This window comes from Chanodichthys erythropterus, chromosome 24 (assembly GCF_024489055.1).
Source record: "Chanodichthys erythropterus isolate Z2021 chromosome 24, ASM2448905v1, whole genome shotgun sequence".
Classification (NCBI taxonomy): domain Eukaryota; kingdom Metazoa; phylum Chordata; class Actinopteri; order Cypriniformes; family Xenocyprididae; genus Chanodichthys; species Chanodichthys erythropterus.
In genome coordinates, this window is record NC_090244.1 from 28879113 (window position 1) to 28894512 (window position 15400).

At 40.2% G+C, this 15400-nt stretch overlaps 5 protein-coding genes across 5 annotated transcripts in view; all 5 read right to left on the reverse strand.

Moving 5' to 3' along the window:
- Positions 1–38: 38 nt before the first annotated feature.
- LOC137014550 (histone H2B-like) lies at positions 39–537 on the reverse strand. Its single transcript, XM_067378923.1, has one exon. It carries the CDS (start codon positions 423–425, stop codon positions 51–53), a length of 375 nt encoding a protein of 124 aa, XP_067235024.1. The 5' UTR covers positions 426–537; the 3' UTR covers positions 39–50.
- Positions 538–1228: 691 nt separating this feature from the next.
- Positions 1229–1570, reverse strand: LOC137015336 (histone H4). Its single transcript, XM_067380232.1, has one exon. The coding sequence runs from the start codon at positions 1567–1569 to the stop codon at positions 1258–1260; it is 312 nt and encodes a 103-aa protein (XP_067236333.1). The 5' UTR covers position 1570; the 3' UTR covers positions 1229–1257.
- Positions 1571–2863: 1293 nt separating this feature from the next.
- On the reverse strand, positions 2864–3281 carry LOC137015142 (histone H3). Its single transcript, XM_067379884.1, has one exon. The coding sequence runs from the start codon at positions 3273–3275 to the stop codon at positions 2865–2867; it is 411 nt and encodes a 136-aa protein (XP_067235985.1). The 5' UTR covers positions 3276–3281; the 3' UTR covers position 2864.
- An 897-nt stretch (positions 3282–4178) lies between these two features.
- LOC137014521 (uncharacterized) overlaps positions 4179–15400 on the reverse strand; it is a 73305-nt gene continuing 62083 nt past the window's right edge. The window contains exon 3 of the mRNA XM_067378896.1: positions 4179–4581. Within this exon, the coding sequence (XP_067234997.1) occupies positions 4179–4581 (403 nt within the window). The remainder of the gene's footprint in view (positions 4582–15400) is intronic.
- On the reverse strand, positions 7696–8316 carry LOC137015034 (histone H1-like). The gene has a single exon (XM_067379682.1). The coding sequence runs from the start codon at positions 8314–8316 to the stop codon at positions 7696–7698; it is 621 nt and encodes a 206-aa protein (XP_067235783.1).

Consider the following 15400-nt stretch of genomic DNA (forward strand, 5'->3'; position numbering starts at 1 on the left):
GGGTGGCTCTTAAAAGAGCCTTTGGGTCGCTGAGAGTCTCGGTTGAATCTCTACTTGGAGCTGGTGTACTTGGTGACGGCCTTGGTGCCCTCGGACACGGCGTGTTTGGCCAGCTCTCCGGGCAGCAGCAGACGCACGGCGGTCTGGATCTCTCTAGAAGTGATGGTGGAGCGCTTGTTGTAGTGAGCGAGACGAGACGACTCACCGGCGATGCGCTCGAAGATGTCGTTGACGAAAGAGTTCATGATGCCCATCGCCTTGGAAGAGATGCCGGTATCAGGATGAACCTGCTTCAGGACTTTGTAGACGTAGATAGCGTAGCTCTCCTTCCTGGACTTTCTGCGCTTCTTTCCTCCCTTACCGGCGGTCTTCGTGACGGCCTTCTTGGAGCCCTTCTTAGGCGCGGACTTTGCTGGTTCAGGCATGATGCTTTTTGAACACAAACTTCACAAAGCAATGTGAAATCAGAAGCGATACAGAGATATTTATTCACCGCCCTATGCTAATTTTCAAAGAGATACAGAAACTCTCTGATTGCCTCTTTTAATAGGCCAAACCCATAAGCTCGTATTTCATTGGACAACTCAAAGCATCACGAGCGGAATGAGGGCCAATCACATTCGCCGCCGCCAACCGCTCAAAGTTTGAACTACACCCTGACTGTTTCCTTTGTTTCGTTTCCCGCTCTTTTTATTATTAGTTTGAGAAAATAAGCGATTCTAGACAAATATTGTGAACCATCGTGTGATTTTAAAAGCCCTTTAGACCCATTAAGGGAGTGTTGGAGGAAAGAGACCATTATCAGTCAGACATTTAAAAAGTTTTACTCGGGACTTCTTTGATTCATGAATCTGTTGAACTGTTTAAACTACACGAATAGTAAATAAAAAGTCAATTTGTGTAAAACAAATACCAGTTTAGTTTTCTGCATTTTGAGCTTTGCAAACTTTAGCCCCATTCTAATCTAATTTCAAGTTAGTTGTATCTTTAAACGTAGTGTAATATTAGAAAAGGTCTTTTGTGCGCCACTTAAACCAACATATTCTGGGTATCATCATTAAAACGAACTAAAAGAAGAGAGATACTCGCGACATTTCACTGTTAAACGAAGTTTATAAACTACTTCGTAACACTTTCTCTGAATCCAAGAAACAGATCGTTTCATCAACTAAATTTCTATATGGCTCTTTATGTGAGAGAGTGGGTGGCTCTAAAAAGAGCCGTTGGGTTGGTGTAGTTGTTCCTGATTTGAGAAGTTTATCCTCCGAAGCCGTACAGAGTGCGTCCCTGTCGCTTCAGCGCGTACACAACATCCATGGCGGTCACGGTCTTTCTCTTGGCGTGCTCGGTGTAGGTGACGGCATCGCGGATGACGTTCTCCAGAAACACCTTCAACACTCCGCGGGTCTCCTCGTAGATCAGACCGGAGATGCGCTTGACACCGCCACGGCGAGCGAGACGACGGATGGCGGGTTTGGTGATTCCCTGGATGTTATCGCGCAGAACTTTACGGTGACGCTTGGCCCCTCCTTTTCCGAGCCCTTTACCACCTTTGCCTCTTCCAGACATGTTTCACACAACTCTATCTAATGATGATAAAGAATGGTAAATAAATGTGTTAGTAGGAGGATTTTTACATTTGCTTACAGGACCTGAGAGAAACCAGCACCGCGTCACAAGGTTCAACACGCCCCTCCCCTCAATATAGTTCGAGCACAAAACACTGATTTCACCCTAACACTGATCTAACGAGGCCTGTGCTTTAATATTAAAAATGAAGTTTTATAAGATTTATTGGTAACACTTTATTTTAGGGTCTTTTAACAAGTTTCTTATTACCATGCATATTACTATTGACTGTTTATTAGTACTTATTAAGCACATATTAATGTCTTATTCTACATTCTTAATTAAACCCAATACCTAAACTTAACAACTACCTTACTAACTATTAATAAGCAGTAAATTATGAGTTTATTGAGGAAAAAGGTATAGTTAATAGTTTATATGTTCCCTATACTAAAGTGTTACTGAATCATTTGATAAAGAGAATATTATAAGATTGTAATATCATATACAGAGATACTGAATGACAATGAAATGTGACAGTTTAGTATATTTATTAGACAGTTCAGATATATGTGCAGAATATAAATGATTTTAGGCCTCTGGGATTTAAACTGTAGGTCTCTTAGCTGAATATGCACCAGCATAAATAGTAATCTCTTCTCTGGCCTTCAACATGTGCAAAAAGTTTTAAAACAGACCATGCGCCAGGTGAAAAAATACTATAGAAATGTATAGTAAATACTATAGTGTTTTTGAATGTATACTGTATATATTATAGTATTTACAACACTTTGTTAATTAATACTACAGCATACTGTATTAACTATAGTGAACTGATAAACTGTAATAAATACTGTAGTATACTTTAGTTTTTACTACAGTAAACTGTAGTATTGTAGTATAATATACCATAGTTGTAGAAAACTTAGTACAGTATTGGGTAAAGTAATTTATATTACTATAGTTGTTATATTATCACAGCAACTATAGAATTACGACAATAAATTAATTCAAGTATTTTACAATAGTATGGTTTAATAACAGTATTTACTATAAATTACTATAGAGTTGAATTTAAATACATTGTACACTGCATTTCTCCAAGACGAAAAAAAAAAATATATATTTATGCATAATTGTATTGTTCTTAAATAGTAATTATAGTTTTTGAGATGTACCAGATAGTGTTAATACAACTTTCGATTGATAGCAAGTGTTAAACTGGAAATGGTCTCGTTCAGTAATTTTGGTGGCTCTTAAAAGAGCCTTTGGGGTTTGATGTGGCTGATGCGGGTTTAGGCGCGCTCTCCGCGGATACGGCGGGCCAGCTGGATGTCTTTGGGCATGATGGTGACCCTCTTCGCGTGGATGGCGCACAGGTTGGTGTCCTCAAACAGACCGACCAAATAAGCCTCGCTGGCCTCCTGCAGGGCCATGACAGCGGAGCTCTGGAAGCGCAGATCCGTCTTGAAGTCCTGAGCGATTTCTCGGACCAGCCGCTGGAAGGGCAGTTTGCGGATCAGCAGCTCGGTGGACTTCTGATAACGGCGGATCTCTCGGAGAGCCACGGTCCCGGGCCTGTAACGATGGGGCTTCTTGACGCCGCCGGTGGCCGGAGCGCTCTTACGGGCGGCTTTGGTAGCGAGCTGCTTCCTCGGGGCTTTACCACCGGTGGATTTACGAGCGGTCTGCTTGGTTCTTGCCATTGCTGCAGTGAACTTCTCTTTCTGTCCTGCTTACGCTGGAAATGCTGCTCTGCTTTTAAACGCCTGCTTTTAAGGCATTGCGCGGCCATGAGCTCACGGTGTCGGGAGGGTGCCGAGGCTTGTGATTGGCTAATGTGTGACGTATGCTTATGACTGCTAGCCAATGACGGCGCGCTCCATCTTTTCAAACAAGCAGAGGGTTTCCCGCTCAGTATGCTTTGTTCTTGGTTTATCAAAAAAAAAAAAAAAGATAATTTATTCATATTATTTTATAATTTATTCTTTATATATTGATTTTCTTTATATGTTATTAATTTCCTTAATCATTTATATATTTTCTACCATATGCTCTGATATGTTTGAATATATCCAAATGTAAGATCGTTGGTGTTTCTTCTGTGCTGTAAGATCGAGGTGAATGTTTTATTTTATAATTAATTATGTAATGTACATTTGTATCAAAATATGCCTGTTTCCATCTCTGCAGACATGAGATAATGCAATATCTGCAATTTTCTCTTAAAGGTCTCAAAATACATCCTTGATATTTGACCAGTCACTATGACATAATGGATAAGTCTGCTTGACCTTTTCTTATTAGACCAAAACACAAGTTTAAGAGGGCATAAGTTTCATGTGTATATATATATATATATATATATGAGTCATAGCTTTTATTTGCTTTTCACCTACTTTTTTCCAATGGTGTTTACCATTTCAACAAACAAGAGATATAACCCAGTGTATTGTTTGTTTTTAAATGGGTCCCTTGTGGATTTTATTTTTAAGTCAATAATACTGCATTAATGTTATTAAACGGTTATAGAAAGGAGCTCTCTTATCAGATAAAATGGGTGGCTCTTAAAAGAGCCTTTGGGTTTCAATGAAACAGACTGAATCCACTTATTTGGACTTGGCGGGTTTCTCGGTCTTCTTGGGCAGCAGCACAGCCTGGATGTTGGGCAGCACACCGCCCTGAGCGATGGTCACTCCGCCCAGAAGTTTGTTCAACTCTTCGTCGTTGCGCACCGCCAGCTGCAGATGACGGGGGATGATGCGGGTCTTCTTGTTGTCCCGAGCGGCATTTCCAGCCAACTCCAGGATCTCAGCGGTAAGATACTCGAGCACAGCCGCCAGATAAACAGGAGCACCAGCACCGACGCGCTCGGCGTAGTTGCCTTTGCGGAGAAGCCTGTGAACACGGCCGACGGGGAACTGCAGTCCCGCCCTGGATGAGCGAGTCTTAGCCTTGGCTCTGGCTTTGCCTCCGGTTTTGCCTCGTCCACTCATTTTTACTTGAATTACTCTTTTCAAACAACGATGAAAGAATGAACAACTGAGTTTTAGAGGTCCTGCCTTTAAGCGAACGTTCTAGTCGCCCATTGGTTGACAGTCTGTTAAGATTTTAAACCAATCACTGAACTTCCCTCCAACACACATCTCCAAACCCCACCCCCTTTTGGTGATCGGGTTATGCAGTATACACAAATCCGCCGCGAACTCTATGGGCGCCGCCATCTTGCCTGCCGCCATTACTGCGTGCCTGCGAAGTGTGATGGTGTGACACTTACCGGTGCCCTTTAATGACATTTCAATGAAAAGCGCATCCTGCTCATTAAAGAAAATGTCTGGTGAAAGGGAACATGGGTAGATGATGTCAGGCAGTGGCCAAAACTTACCGATAAAGGTAATTTATTGACAACATAATGTAATAATATAAAAATGTAATTAAGAAGTGTATTAATTGATGACAACAATAAAACCGAACGCTGTCATTACTAGCTGTGTTGCTAATATGTTAAAAAGCTTCACAAGTTTCAAATAATTATTAGGCCATCCTTAAAAATATTCTTGTTTGCCATAACCCGACCGACCCTGTCAATTTAGGACCGACCCAATTAATTATTTTTCCCCCTTTTAGTCCGACTGACTTGCCGATTGTAATTGCGTTAAGACCCACAGATATTTTTTTTTTTTTACTCTTCAAACAGCTAATACGAATGCAATAAAATGTGAGACACACGCAATTGACGCTTTTCACACGCTCTCACGCCACATATCCATTTTCTCACGCACAGAAAAATCGCGAAGTAAAGAGGACAGAGAGACCGACAGACTAGACAGAGCAGGTTACTTATGATAGAAAAAAAAAAAATCTCAGCTCTCAGATTTTGTCAATTTTATTACGAAAATCAAACAATAAATACCTTTTTGGTGCTTGTAAATGTGACATGCTAGAAATACAGATTAAAAAATATTACAACATCAAACAACGTATAATGTTATGTTCTTGTAAACATGTTTTTCAAAATGGATTTATGTATTCACACTTACCTTCGTCTGAGGTAAATCTCTCAGAAATGACCGAACGCTGTCAGCCCCTCACACAGAACAGTTTTGGCTGATATGTGTACTGTATTACATCTTTATTATATTTTTACTTATATCATTAAATAAAGTTGTTATTATAATAAAAAATGCATTATATTTAAATTGTTATTTTTAAATATTACTGCAAGCTGATAGGGCTCTCTGTATGTTTACAGCATTCAGTTAGGTGAGTTGTTTTTTTCTTGAGAAAAATTAATGCCTATCTTGTGTAGCCTACCTAATATTTATCCAAATGAGTCAATATTAAATCAAATCACAATAATAATTAAATAATAATAATTGAATAAAAATAATAAAAAAGTGTAACTTACCAGAAATTGTAGCCTACCATGTAAACATTGTCACATGTCACTAAACCTAATAAAATTCAGCTTAGTTACTAACATGTTTTGACAATCACAATACAATTATTTTGATGCAATAATAAAAATATTTACATTTTTTACGACCTACCGACCATTTTTTTTGGCTGTTACGGCAAACCAAAATATTTTTAAGGATGGCCTTAGCCACGACCAGTTGTAGCAATAAAATACATGTTCTTACAGGTATTCAAGATTATTTTATTAATCATCTGGCATGCGATGAGCATCTCGGTTATGTGTTTCATCCACTTTTGACGCACATCTTGGTCCTCCGCTCGACCAGGAACTCCGTGCAATCCGTATGGCCGTAAACATGGGCAGTCAATGTGCAACAATACAAAGGTTTGTGGATTACACAAACGGTTTTATTCCAGGCCTGTAGTTTTGTGCTGTTGTTAAAACAACCAACCACACAACACGCTCTTCCCGGCATCACTGGACAGCATACATACTAAAAAAACTATATAGCTAACATCTACTACAGCCTACGGGACCAACACGCTACTTCTGCTACAAGGCACGCAGTAATGGCGGCGCTGCTTTACTTCCGTGTTTCGCCGGATTTGTCTATAGACTTTAGACAAAGAAAGAAAGAAAGAAAGAAAGAAAGAAAGAAAACAATTAAAAATGGCATTCCCATGTGTACATCCATGTCCACATCTACTCATATTCTTGTAGTCTCAACATTTAAAATTCTAACGGCATGTTGGCACAAACGACATCTAGTACACATTTTTACTCGCCGAAGGTTGTCTAAAATGTCTCCTTGATGGTAACGACTGAAATTGACAATGTAAGGGATGAGAAGATTCCTCTAATAACAACCAATGTTCCCAATAACTGAGTGGCATTTGATATTTTATATACTGGAATAATATTTGATCATTTTCGTGATTTTTTTCATTATTTAACAGGAGCTAATTTATGAAGGTTATTGAGATAAATACATATTAGTAACCTCTGTCATAGTTTACGGCATTTCTAAGTATACAGCCAGCATGTGTAAAACATTGTCAGTCAAACTAAAGTGGTGAAACAATATTTTAACACAAGTTTTACAAATAATTTACTTTGCCAAGATGTAGGCCTGGTTTCACTGGCAGGGCGTAGACTTGGCCTTAGTTCTATTAGGACATTTATATGTGGCTTTTATAAAAGTACCCTAGAACAAAAAAAAAAAAAAAAAACATCACTTTTGTGCATCTTAAGACAAAACAATGGCGCTGACATACTTTTAAGATACGTCAGTGCAAATTACTTTCAGTTTGAACAGCTCAAACATGCATTTTAGTCTAGGACTAACTTAAGCCTTTTCTGTGAAACTGGGGGTCAAATGGTTGCAGCAGTGCCAGTCGCCCATTGGTTTACAGCCTGTTAAGACTTTAAACCAATCACTGAATTACTAACCACTGTATGCTGAATTTCAACTTTTAAAACCAGTAAATACACGAGACAATTAAAAAAACATATATATTGTAGAAAGTTCCTTTCCTTTTCTGATTTAAATGTGTCCAGTAAACGCATGTTAACAAATTTTAAGCTTTTACAAAAATTTACTTCCATAACTTAAAATTGTAGATCAAATCAATAACATCTGAGTTTTGCTCTTAATTCAGTTAGTGGGTGGCTCTTAAAAGAGCCGTTGAGGAGAAACAGTAAAGACTTTATTTCTTTTTGGGCGCTGCCTTCTTAGGCTTGGCGGCTTTAGGCTTTGCCGCCTTAGGTTTAGCTGCCTTGGCCTTTTTGGGGCTCTTGGCTGCTTTCTTAGCGGCTGCTGGCTTCTTTGCCTTCTTGGGGCTCTTCGTCGCCTTCTTAGCGGCTGTGGCGGCGGGTTTCTTGGCCTTCTTGGGCGATTTCTTGGCGGCGGGCTTCTTTGCCGCTGCGCTCTTGGGCTTCTTGGCAGCAGCGGGTTTCTTGGCCGCGGGCTTCTTCGCTTTAGGAGCCGCTTTCTTGGCCGGCTTCTTCTTGGTCTCGGCTTTCTGCTTGGTGAGCTTGAATGAGCCCGAAGCGCCGGTCCCTTTGACCTGCACCAGAGTGCCTTTAGTCACCAGGCCCTTGATGGCGATCTTGACGCGGGAGTTGTTCTTCTCCACGTCGTAGCCGCTGGCGGCGATAGCTTTCTTCAGGGCGGCGAGGGACACGCCGCTCCTCTCCTTGGATGCGGACACAGCTTTGACGATGAGCTCCCCGACGCCTGGACCTGCTTTCTTGGCTTTCGCAGCTGACTTCTTCTTGGGCGCTTTGGCTGGGGCGGCAGCAGCCTGAGCTGGATCAGTTTCTGCCATCTCTCTCTCGGATCGGATCTACAGTCTTTCAAACGCTGTCTGGTTTCAGCAATGATCAGCGCTCGAGCGCCGCTGCGATCTTAAATAACACACGAGAACCTTGTAGACTCAACCCGCCCTGCTCGGTGTCTGTGCGCCTCCACGAGCCCCTCACGATTGTGTTTTCTTCTCTTACATTTGGGGTAAATCTGGAGCGGTAAAATAGTTTGTCGCAGTAAAAACAAAGTGAGCACCGAACAGAGATTCTGAACTTTCACTGGGGAATAAAATACGCGAAGAGGAAATGTTTATTTTGTCTCCGTCAGACCAAATCCAAGTCGAGTTTCAGCCACGGGGAAAAGCCGCGTGTAAATTTGATGGATAGTTTTAATGGAAAAGTTGATAAAAGCCTGAACGCGTCCGCTGTGTGTTCAGAAAACAGTCTGAAAGAGACTTTAATGAAATCAGCATTAGTGAGGGGCGTGAGGAGGCTTTCATACAGCTGTTGTTTTGGGCAGCTTGAAGCACACGAACATCAACCGGAGGATCCGAGTCTGTTTGTGACTCTCCTGTCTGGCCTGTCTGTAATAATAAAAAATATATACGTTTCATCACTCGAGTATTAATATTTTAACTTGTATACGTTTTCATAATCTGATGTACACCATTAAAAAATATTTTAATTAAATATCTACTTAAAATATCACTGTTTCTTATTTCTCTTCTTGTTCTAGCTTGTACTTTTCTGGACCATGTTTGAAACTTTGTATTGCAACGCTAGCATTTGAAGAAGAATATTTTGGTCAGTTTAGTTTTTTTTTTTTTTATTATTGAACGAAAGAGAAACACTGAGCAAACATACAGCATCTCTCTTTAACCCTGATCCAAAACTGAGAAAAGTTTGTGGCCTAAAACTACAGCTACTCTGGACACTGCTGAACTTAAATAGATATAATTTTGCTCTTAAAACTGATTGAGCAATGATAGAGTTATTTTATTCATGAACTAACAGTATCAGGGTTTCCATCTTTGTTTGGCTGGTTGGAGTGAGATTTTGAGAACATTGTGGATTTTAAGGATCCAACAATTCATTTTTAATTTGGTCTTAATAATGCAAATTACACAGTTATGCCTAATGCTGTACTTGATTCAGCTTTTAGAAACTGTCCCTGTTAACTTTGCTAATATTAACAGTCAGTCAGATTTCTGACTGACTGACTGACTGACTAGTTTATTTAAAACAAAAATAAAAAATACATTTATTTTTGTATGATCTTTTGTGTGGCAAAAGGTGCAGTGTGTGTATATATTTATTTAGTGCATAAATACTTTCATATATTTATATATAATAAAGATAAGTGAAGGCACAATCTGAATGCAAACAGGTCAGAGGCAAAAAGTTCTATAAGAAAACAGAGCTTTGGGTGTTTGGGTATAAAAGATCCACCAAAGGCTCAGTCTTTGCAAGCAAAGATGGGTCATGGCTCACACTTTGTGCCAAATTGCATGAGATCATTGTTAAACAATTCAAAAATCACATTTATCAAATGTAAGATTGCAAAGTATTTAGGTCTTTCACCATCTGCCATATCTAATATTGTGAAAAGATTTAGAGAATCCAGAGAAATCTCAGGCTGTGTAGGACAAGGCAGGAGACCTCCACTGAATGTGTGTTACCTTTGAGCCCTCACACGGCATTACATGAGAAACAGTCATGCTACTGTGATTAAAATAGCCACATGTGCTCAGGAGTACTTTGGAAAACTGTTGTCATTAATAAAGTCTGCCACTGCATCAAAAAATGCAACCTGAATCTCTGTTACACAAGGAAAATCTATCTGTTCTATGCAGAGATGCTGCATCTTCTGGGTCGGGGTCATCAAAGATGGGCCAAAAGACAGAGGAAATGTGTGCTGTTGTTGGAAATCCAGTTCTCAGTCCCAAAGACAAAACCATCCAGACTTTCATCAGCAACAGGCGCAGAAGATGTCATGGTAGGTAGTTGTGGTTTCAGTGGCAGTCCTGCAAGTCAGCATCGAAGCCTTCAGTTTAAATCTGGCAGCAACTGGGAGTCAGTGGAGTGAGAAAATTTCAAATTTAGGGAATAACCATTATAATGTGTGAGAAAAAAAAAGTTTACAGCGCTTCAGTGGCAGTACATTAAACTACTATATGGGACATTCTGCAGAATTGGTTCAAAGTCAAAGCTGGAAACGTCTTAAATGTCTTTTTCCACAAATTGTGTATGTATGCAAATTGTATCATATCCAAGGTACACATTTCTAGTATTTGTACAGTTAATCCTCTCCCCAAATTTTTCACTATACTGAAACACAATTATAGATAATTTAAAAAGAAGCGTTACATTGTCCTATTATGATTTTGTTTGCATCTACCTTGTAAATATATTTTTTGCAACTTTTTTTCACAGGTAAAACAATAACAATTACAATTTTAACAATATTTCAAGTGTAATTTGATATTTGTTGTATTTTGAATCCAATCTTTCTTTGTAAAAGCAATAAAGTTTATCATACTGATTTCCAAGCTATTATTCATTAGTTTGAATATACACTGAACCAAACACTGCTTGTATACTGAACTGTAATAAACAATATCACAACTATGATGAGAAGAACCAGGTATGCTTGAGCATTCTGCATTTTAGGGTCACATCTTGTGATGTCCTGTTTTTGGTTTGTTTAGATGTCTTTGGTGTGGTTCAACTGAAATATGAACAGGATATAGACCAGAGTTAATTTCAACACTCTCAGTCTGCATGTTTGGTGTGCATCAGGGATTGGATGGCAGCGTTCACACTAACTGAAATGAACCGCACTAACAGAGCAATCGCACCAGAGTTCCTTTTAACCAAACCTGTGAACACACCCTTAGCTGTTTTTGATAACAGTTGCCACTTCTACTCTCAAAAATGTTTTGATATATCACATATGTCTGGTGCAGGACAAGGTAGTTCACAAATACTTCAGAGTTTTGGGTTCGTTCAAATATTTAACAGGCTTTCCACAGGTCCTTGAGGCCACATTTACTAAACAGGGCAAATTAGCTTGAAAGCGCAATCACTTAAAAGCGCCAAGTGGAAAGTCTGCGTGTGATTTACTGACAATGTGCAAATAAAAAAACAGATGCAGCAGGATCATTTCCATAATGACCAACGCAACTTACCAAGAGCAGCACAAATTAGCAACTGATTTTGGGTGCTAAATAATGGCACAAATACAAGTCAATTAACTAGTGCAAACTTTAGTAAATCACTTTGCATGGTTCATTATTCATCCTCCCATAAATTGTGCATCTGAAAGGGAAACTCCTAAAAGTGCATATGCAACAAGGTCATCCGCAAAAATAACTGTGTCCACGCCTTTTCAGTGATATTTTTTTCCTTTAAGTAAATGACGGTAGTTTTTTAATGTCAAAATAGATTTTGCGCTGGCGCAAGCTTAGTAAATTTGGCCCGTAAAGTCATAAATTTAGTTTGATCAAATTCAGACCAAAATGGTATAACAGAAGACTTAATTATTTTAAGAAGACTTAAAATAATGCTGCATTCCAGGCAGGTTTTTGAGCCCATAAGTCACGACTTCAAACCACGACTTTGTAGTGTTCCAGGCAAAGTCACACCAAACTGCCTGAGCGCAAGGAATTGTGGTAGCTAGATGTAAGCAAAGCATGGTGGACCCTATGGGGCTTATGCTAATTTATAATAATTAGTCTAGTCAAGTCATGTCAAGTCACCCTTATTTATATAGCGCTTTCTACAATGCAGATTGTGTCAAAGCAGCTTTACATTGATAATTGGTATATCATTTTTCCTTTTAAAGAATAGTGTCAATGCAGGCAGATCAAAAGCACTGTTGAATAAATGTCAAGGATACTGTTGAATATCAAATGTCAAATCAAATTAAATTAAATTAAATTAGGGCTGCACGATTAATCGTATTTTATCACGATAACGATATCTGCTTCTCTCGATTGATTTTAAATAAACGTCACGATATTGGCCCGCTCTATGAAAATGAACATAATTTGGAAATATTGGAAGTAATAGGAATTTCGCTGTTTTATCTTTTGAAGTTCCTAAAGGTTTTACCAGTTTTCATAATGTTGATCAGCTAGAAATGATTTTTCTTTGCTTTACGAATTTGCCGGGCAATTTGAATCTGGTTTGTCTTATTGGAAACGAATTGTGTTGCTTTAAAATCTAATGTGAATACATATTACAAAGCGCTCACCAAAACCATGTTTTGTATTGATTTACCATCTAACGAAGTTATCATAGTTGGTTAAATGTAAGTCTTTGTGCCACCTACAGGCCTTTTGGGTGAAGTGTAGGTTGGTAAAGAACTTGCAAAATAGCCATAGTTACATATGGAATATGTATAGAATTTATAGAATAAACATGATTAATAATTGTGATTATAATTTTGAGGAAACTGGCACTGTGGCACTGGCTGTCGTGTCGATGAGGCCTTCACAATGGATGATCTAGTAGACTCGATCTCTGCTGATACAGGGCTGCGTTGTGGTCGTGTCAAGGCACCAGTCCTCGGTCTCACCTGGAAATGGCCCCGAATCCGGTTGAATACGGTAAACCTCGGGATAAACAGAAAGACTAATATTAGCGTAGATGCCATTCTTTTTCTGATGTAACGAGTACATCTGGTGTTATAGGAAGTGTTCCCGGTTCCGGCTGAACTAATTTATGCAGCCTAATAATCCTTTAATGGATTTGAAAATATAAATTCATAATGTGTTATGCGTATGCCAGGTTAAAGAGATGCGTTTTTAGTCTAGATTTAAACTGACAGAGTGTGTCTGCATCCCGAACAATGCTAGGAAGGCTGTTTCACAGTTTAGGTGCCAAATAGGAGAAGGATCTACCGCCTGCAGTTGATTTCGATATTCTAGGTATTATCAGCTGGCCTGAATTCTGAGATCGCAATAAACGTGAAGGACTATAATGCATTAAGAGCTCGCTTAGGTACTGGGGAGCTAAACCATTTAGTGCTTTGTAAGTAATTAACAAGATTTTAAAATCTATACGATGTTTAACAGGAAGCCAATGCAGTGATGACAGAACTGGGCTAATATGGTCATACTTCCTAGTTCTAGTAAGAACTCTAGCTGCTGCATTTTGTACGAGGTGTAGTTTATTTATCAAGCAGGAGGAACAACCACCGAGTAGAGCGTTACAGTAATCTAACCTTGAGGTCATGAACGCATGAACTAACTGTTCTGCATTCTTCTTTGAGAGCATATGTCGTAGTTTAGATATATTTTTTATGATGGAAGAATGCGTTTTTACAGATGCTACTAACATGGCCTTCAAATGAAAGATTGGTATCAAAGAGCACACCCAGGTTCCTAGCTGACGACGAAGACTTAACAGAGCAGCCATCAAGTGTTAGACAATATTCTAGGTTATTACGTGAAGAAGTTTTTGGTCCAAAAATTAGAATCTCTGTTTTTTTTCTGAATTTAGTAGTAGGAAATTACTGGTCATCCAGTTTTTTATATCAGCTATGCATTCTGTTAATTTTTGTGAATTGGTAAGTTTTGTCAGGGTGAGAAGAAATATAGAGCTGAGTATCATCAGCGTAACAATGAAAACTAACGCCATTCTTCCTAATGATATCTCCCAAGGGTAGCATGTACAGAGTGAAAAGCAATGGTCCTAGTACTGAGCCTTGCGGTACTCCATATTTAACTTGTGATCGACATGATATCTCATCGTTTACTACTACAAACTGATAACGGTCAGATAAGTATGATTTGAAGCATGCCAATGCAATTCCACTAATGCCAACATAATTTTCAAGTCTATTTAAGAGAATATTGTGATCGATAGTGTCAAATGCAGCACTAAGATCCAGTAACACCAATAGAGAGATACAACCACGATCTGATGATAAGAGCAAATCATTAGTAACTCTAATGAGAGCAGTCTCAGTACCATGGTACGGTCTAAATCCTGACTGGAAATCCTCACAGATATTATTTCTTTCTAAAAAGGAACATAGTTGCGATGAAACTGCCTTTTCTAGTATTTTTGAGAGAAAAGTAAGATTTGATATCGGCCTGTAATTGACTAATTCTTTAGGATCTAGTTGTGGTTTTATAATGTTTAATAATAGCCAGCTTATAAGTTGGATGACGTCACGGAGTTGGATGACGTCACGGAGTTGGATGACGTCACGCCGGCTTCCCCGCGTGCCTCACCCTCTCCCCCGAGAGAGCAGTCCCCCGTCCTGTTCTCCCACCCTGAGCTGTGTCCCTCGGCAGATTCGAGCGACCTCATCTCTTTTGGCGGTTCTGAGGACAAACCGCTTGATGACTTCATGTCTCTCGCGGCCTCTGAAACCGAAGGTTGGGCCGGTGATTCTGACCCCGCCCGCCTTCCCTAGCTGGAGCCCATTGACTGCAAGCCGGGTATGGATGCCGAGCTCTTCCGCATCCTCTCAAAAGCAGTAGAGGTTTTGGACCTCGAATGGGCTCCGCCAAAGGAGCCATCACGGAGCAGGCTCGATGAGTGGTTCCTGCCGGGTTCCCTCCAGGCCCCTCGTCAACGCACCACACTGTTTTTCCCAGAGGTTCACAACGAGCTGACGAAGTCGTGGCGCACCCCGTATTCTGCCCGCCTATGTACTACACATTATTCAGCTCTCACCTCTGTTGATGGCTCCGAAGAGAAGGGTTACGAGCATCTACCGCCCCTGGACGAAGCGGTGGCGGCCCACCTCTGTCTCCCCACGGCTGTGGGTTGGAAAACTAAGAGGGCCCTTCCATCCAAGCCCTGCAGGACCATTTCTGCCCTGGCATATACGTCCGCGGGCCAGGCTGCCTCAGCGCTGCACGCCATGGCTATTCTCCAGGTGTTTCAAGCAAAGCTCCTCCGTTCTCTGGATCTGCACCTGCCTTCCGTGACCTCTGCAGCGCCACTGACTTAGCCCTGCATGCCACAAAGGCCACAGCTCAGGCCATTGGACGATCCATGGCCAGCCTGGTCGTGCTTGAGCGCCATTTGTGGCTCAACCTGACCGAGATTAAGGAGATGGACAAGACGGCCTTTTTGGATGCCCCGGTC

Bases quoted from the DNA above. Each gene is read 5' to 3' on its own strand.
- LOC137014550 (XM_067378923.1), bottom strand. From the start codon at position 425: ATGCCTGAACCAGCAAAGTCCGCGCCTAAGAAGGGCTCCAAGAAGGCC.
- LOC137015336 (XM_067380232.1), bottom strand. From the start codon at position 1,569: ATGTCTGGAAGAGGCAAAGGTGGTAAAGGGCTCGGAAAAGGAGGGGCC.
- LOC137015142 (XM_067379884.1), bottom strand. From the start codon at position 3,275: ATGGCAAGAACCAAGCAGACCGCTCGTAAATCCACCGGTGGTAAAGCC.
- LOC137015034 (XM_067379682.1), bottom strand. From the start codon at position 8,316: ATGGCAGAAACTGATCCAGCTCAGGCTGCTGCCGCCCCAGCCAAAGCG.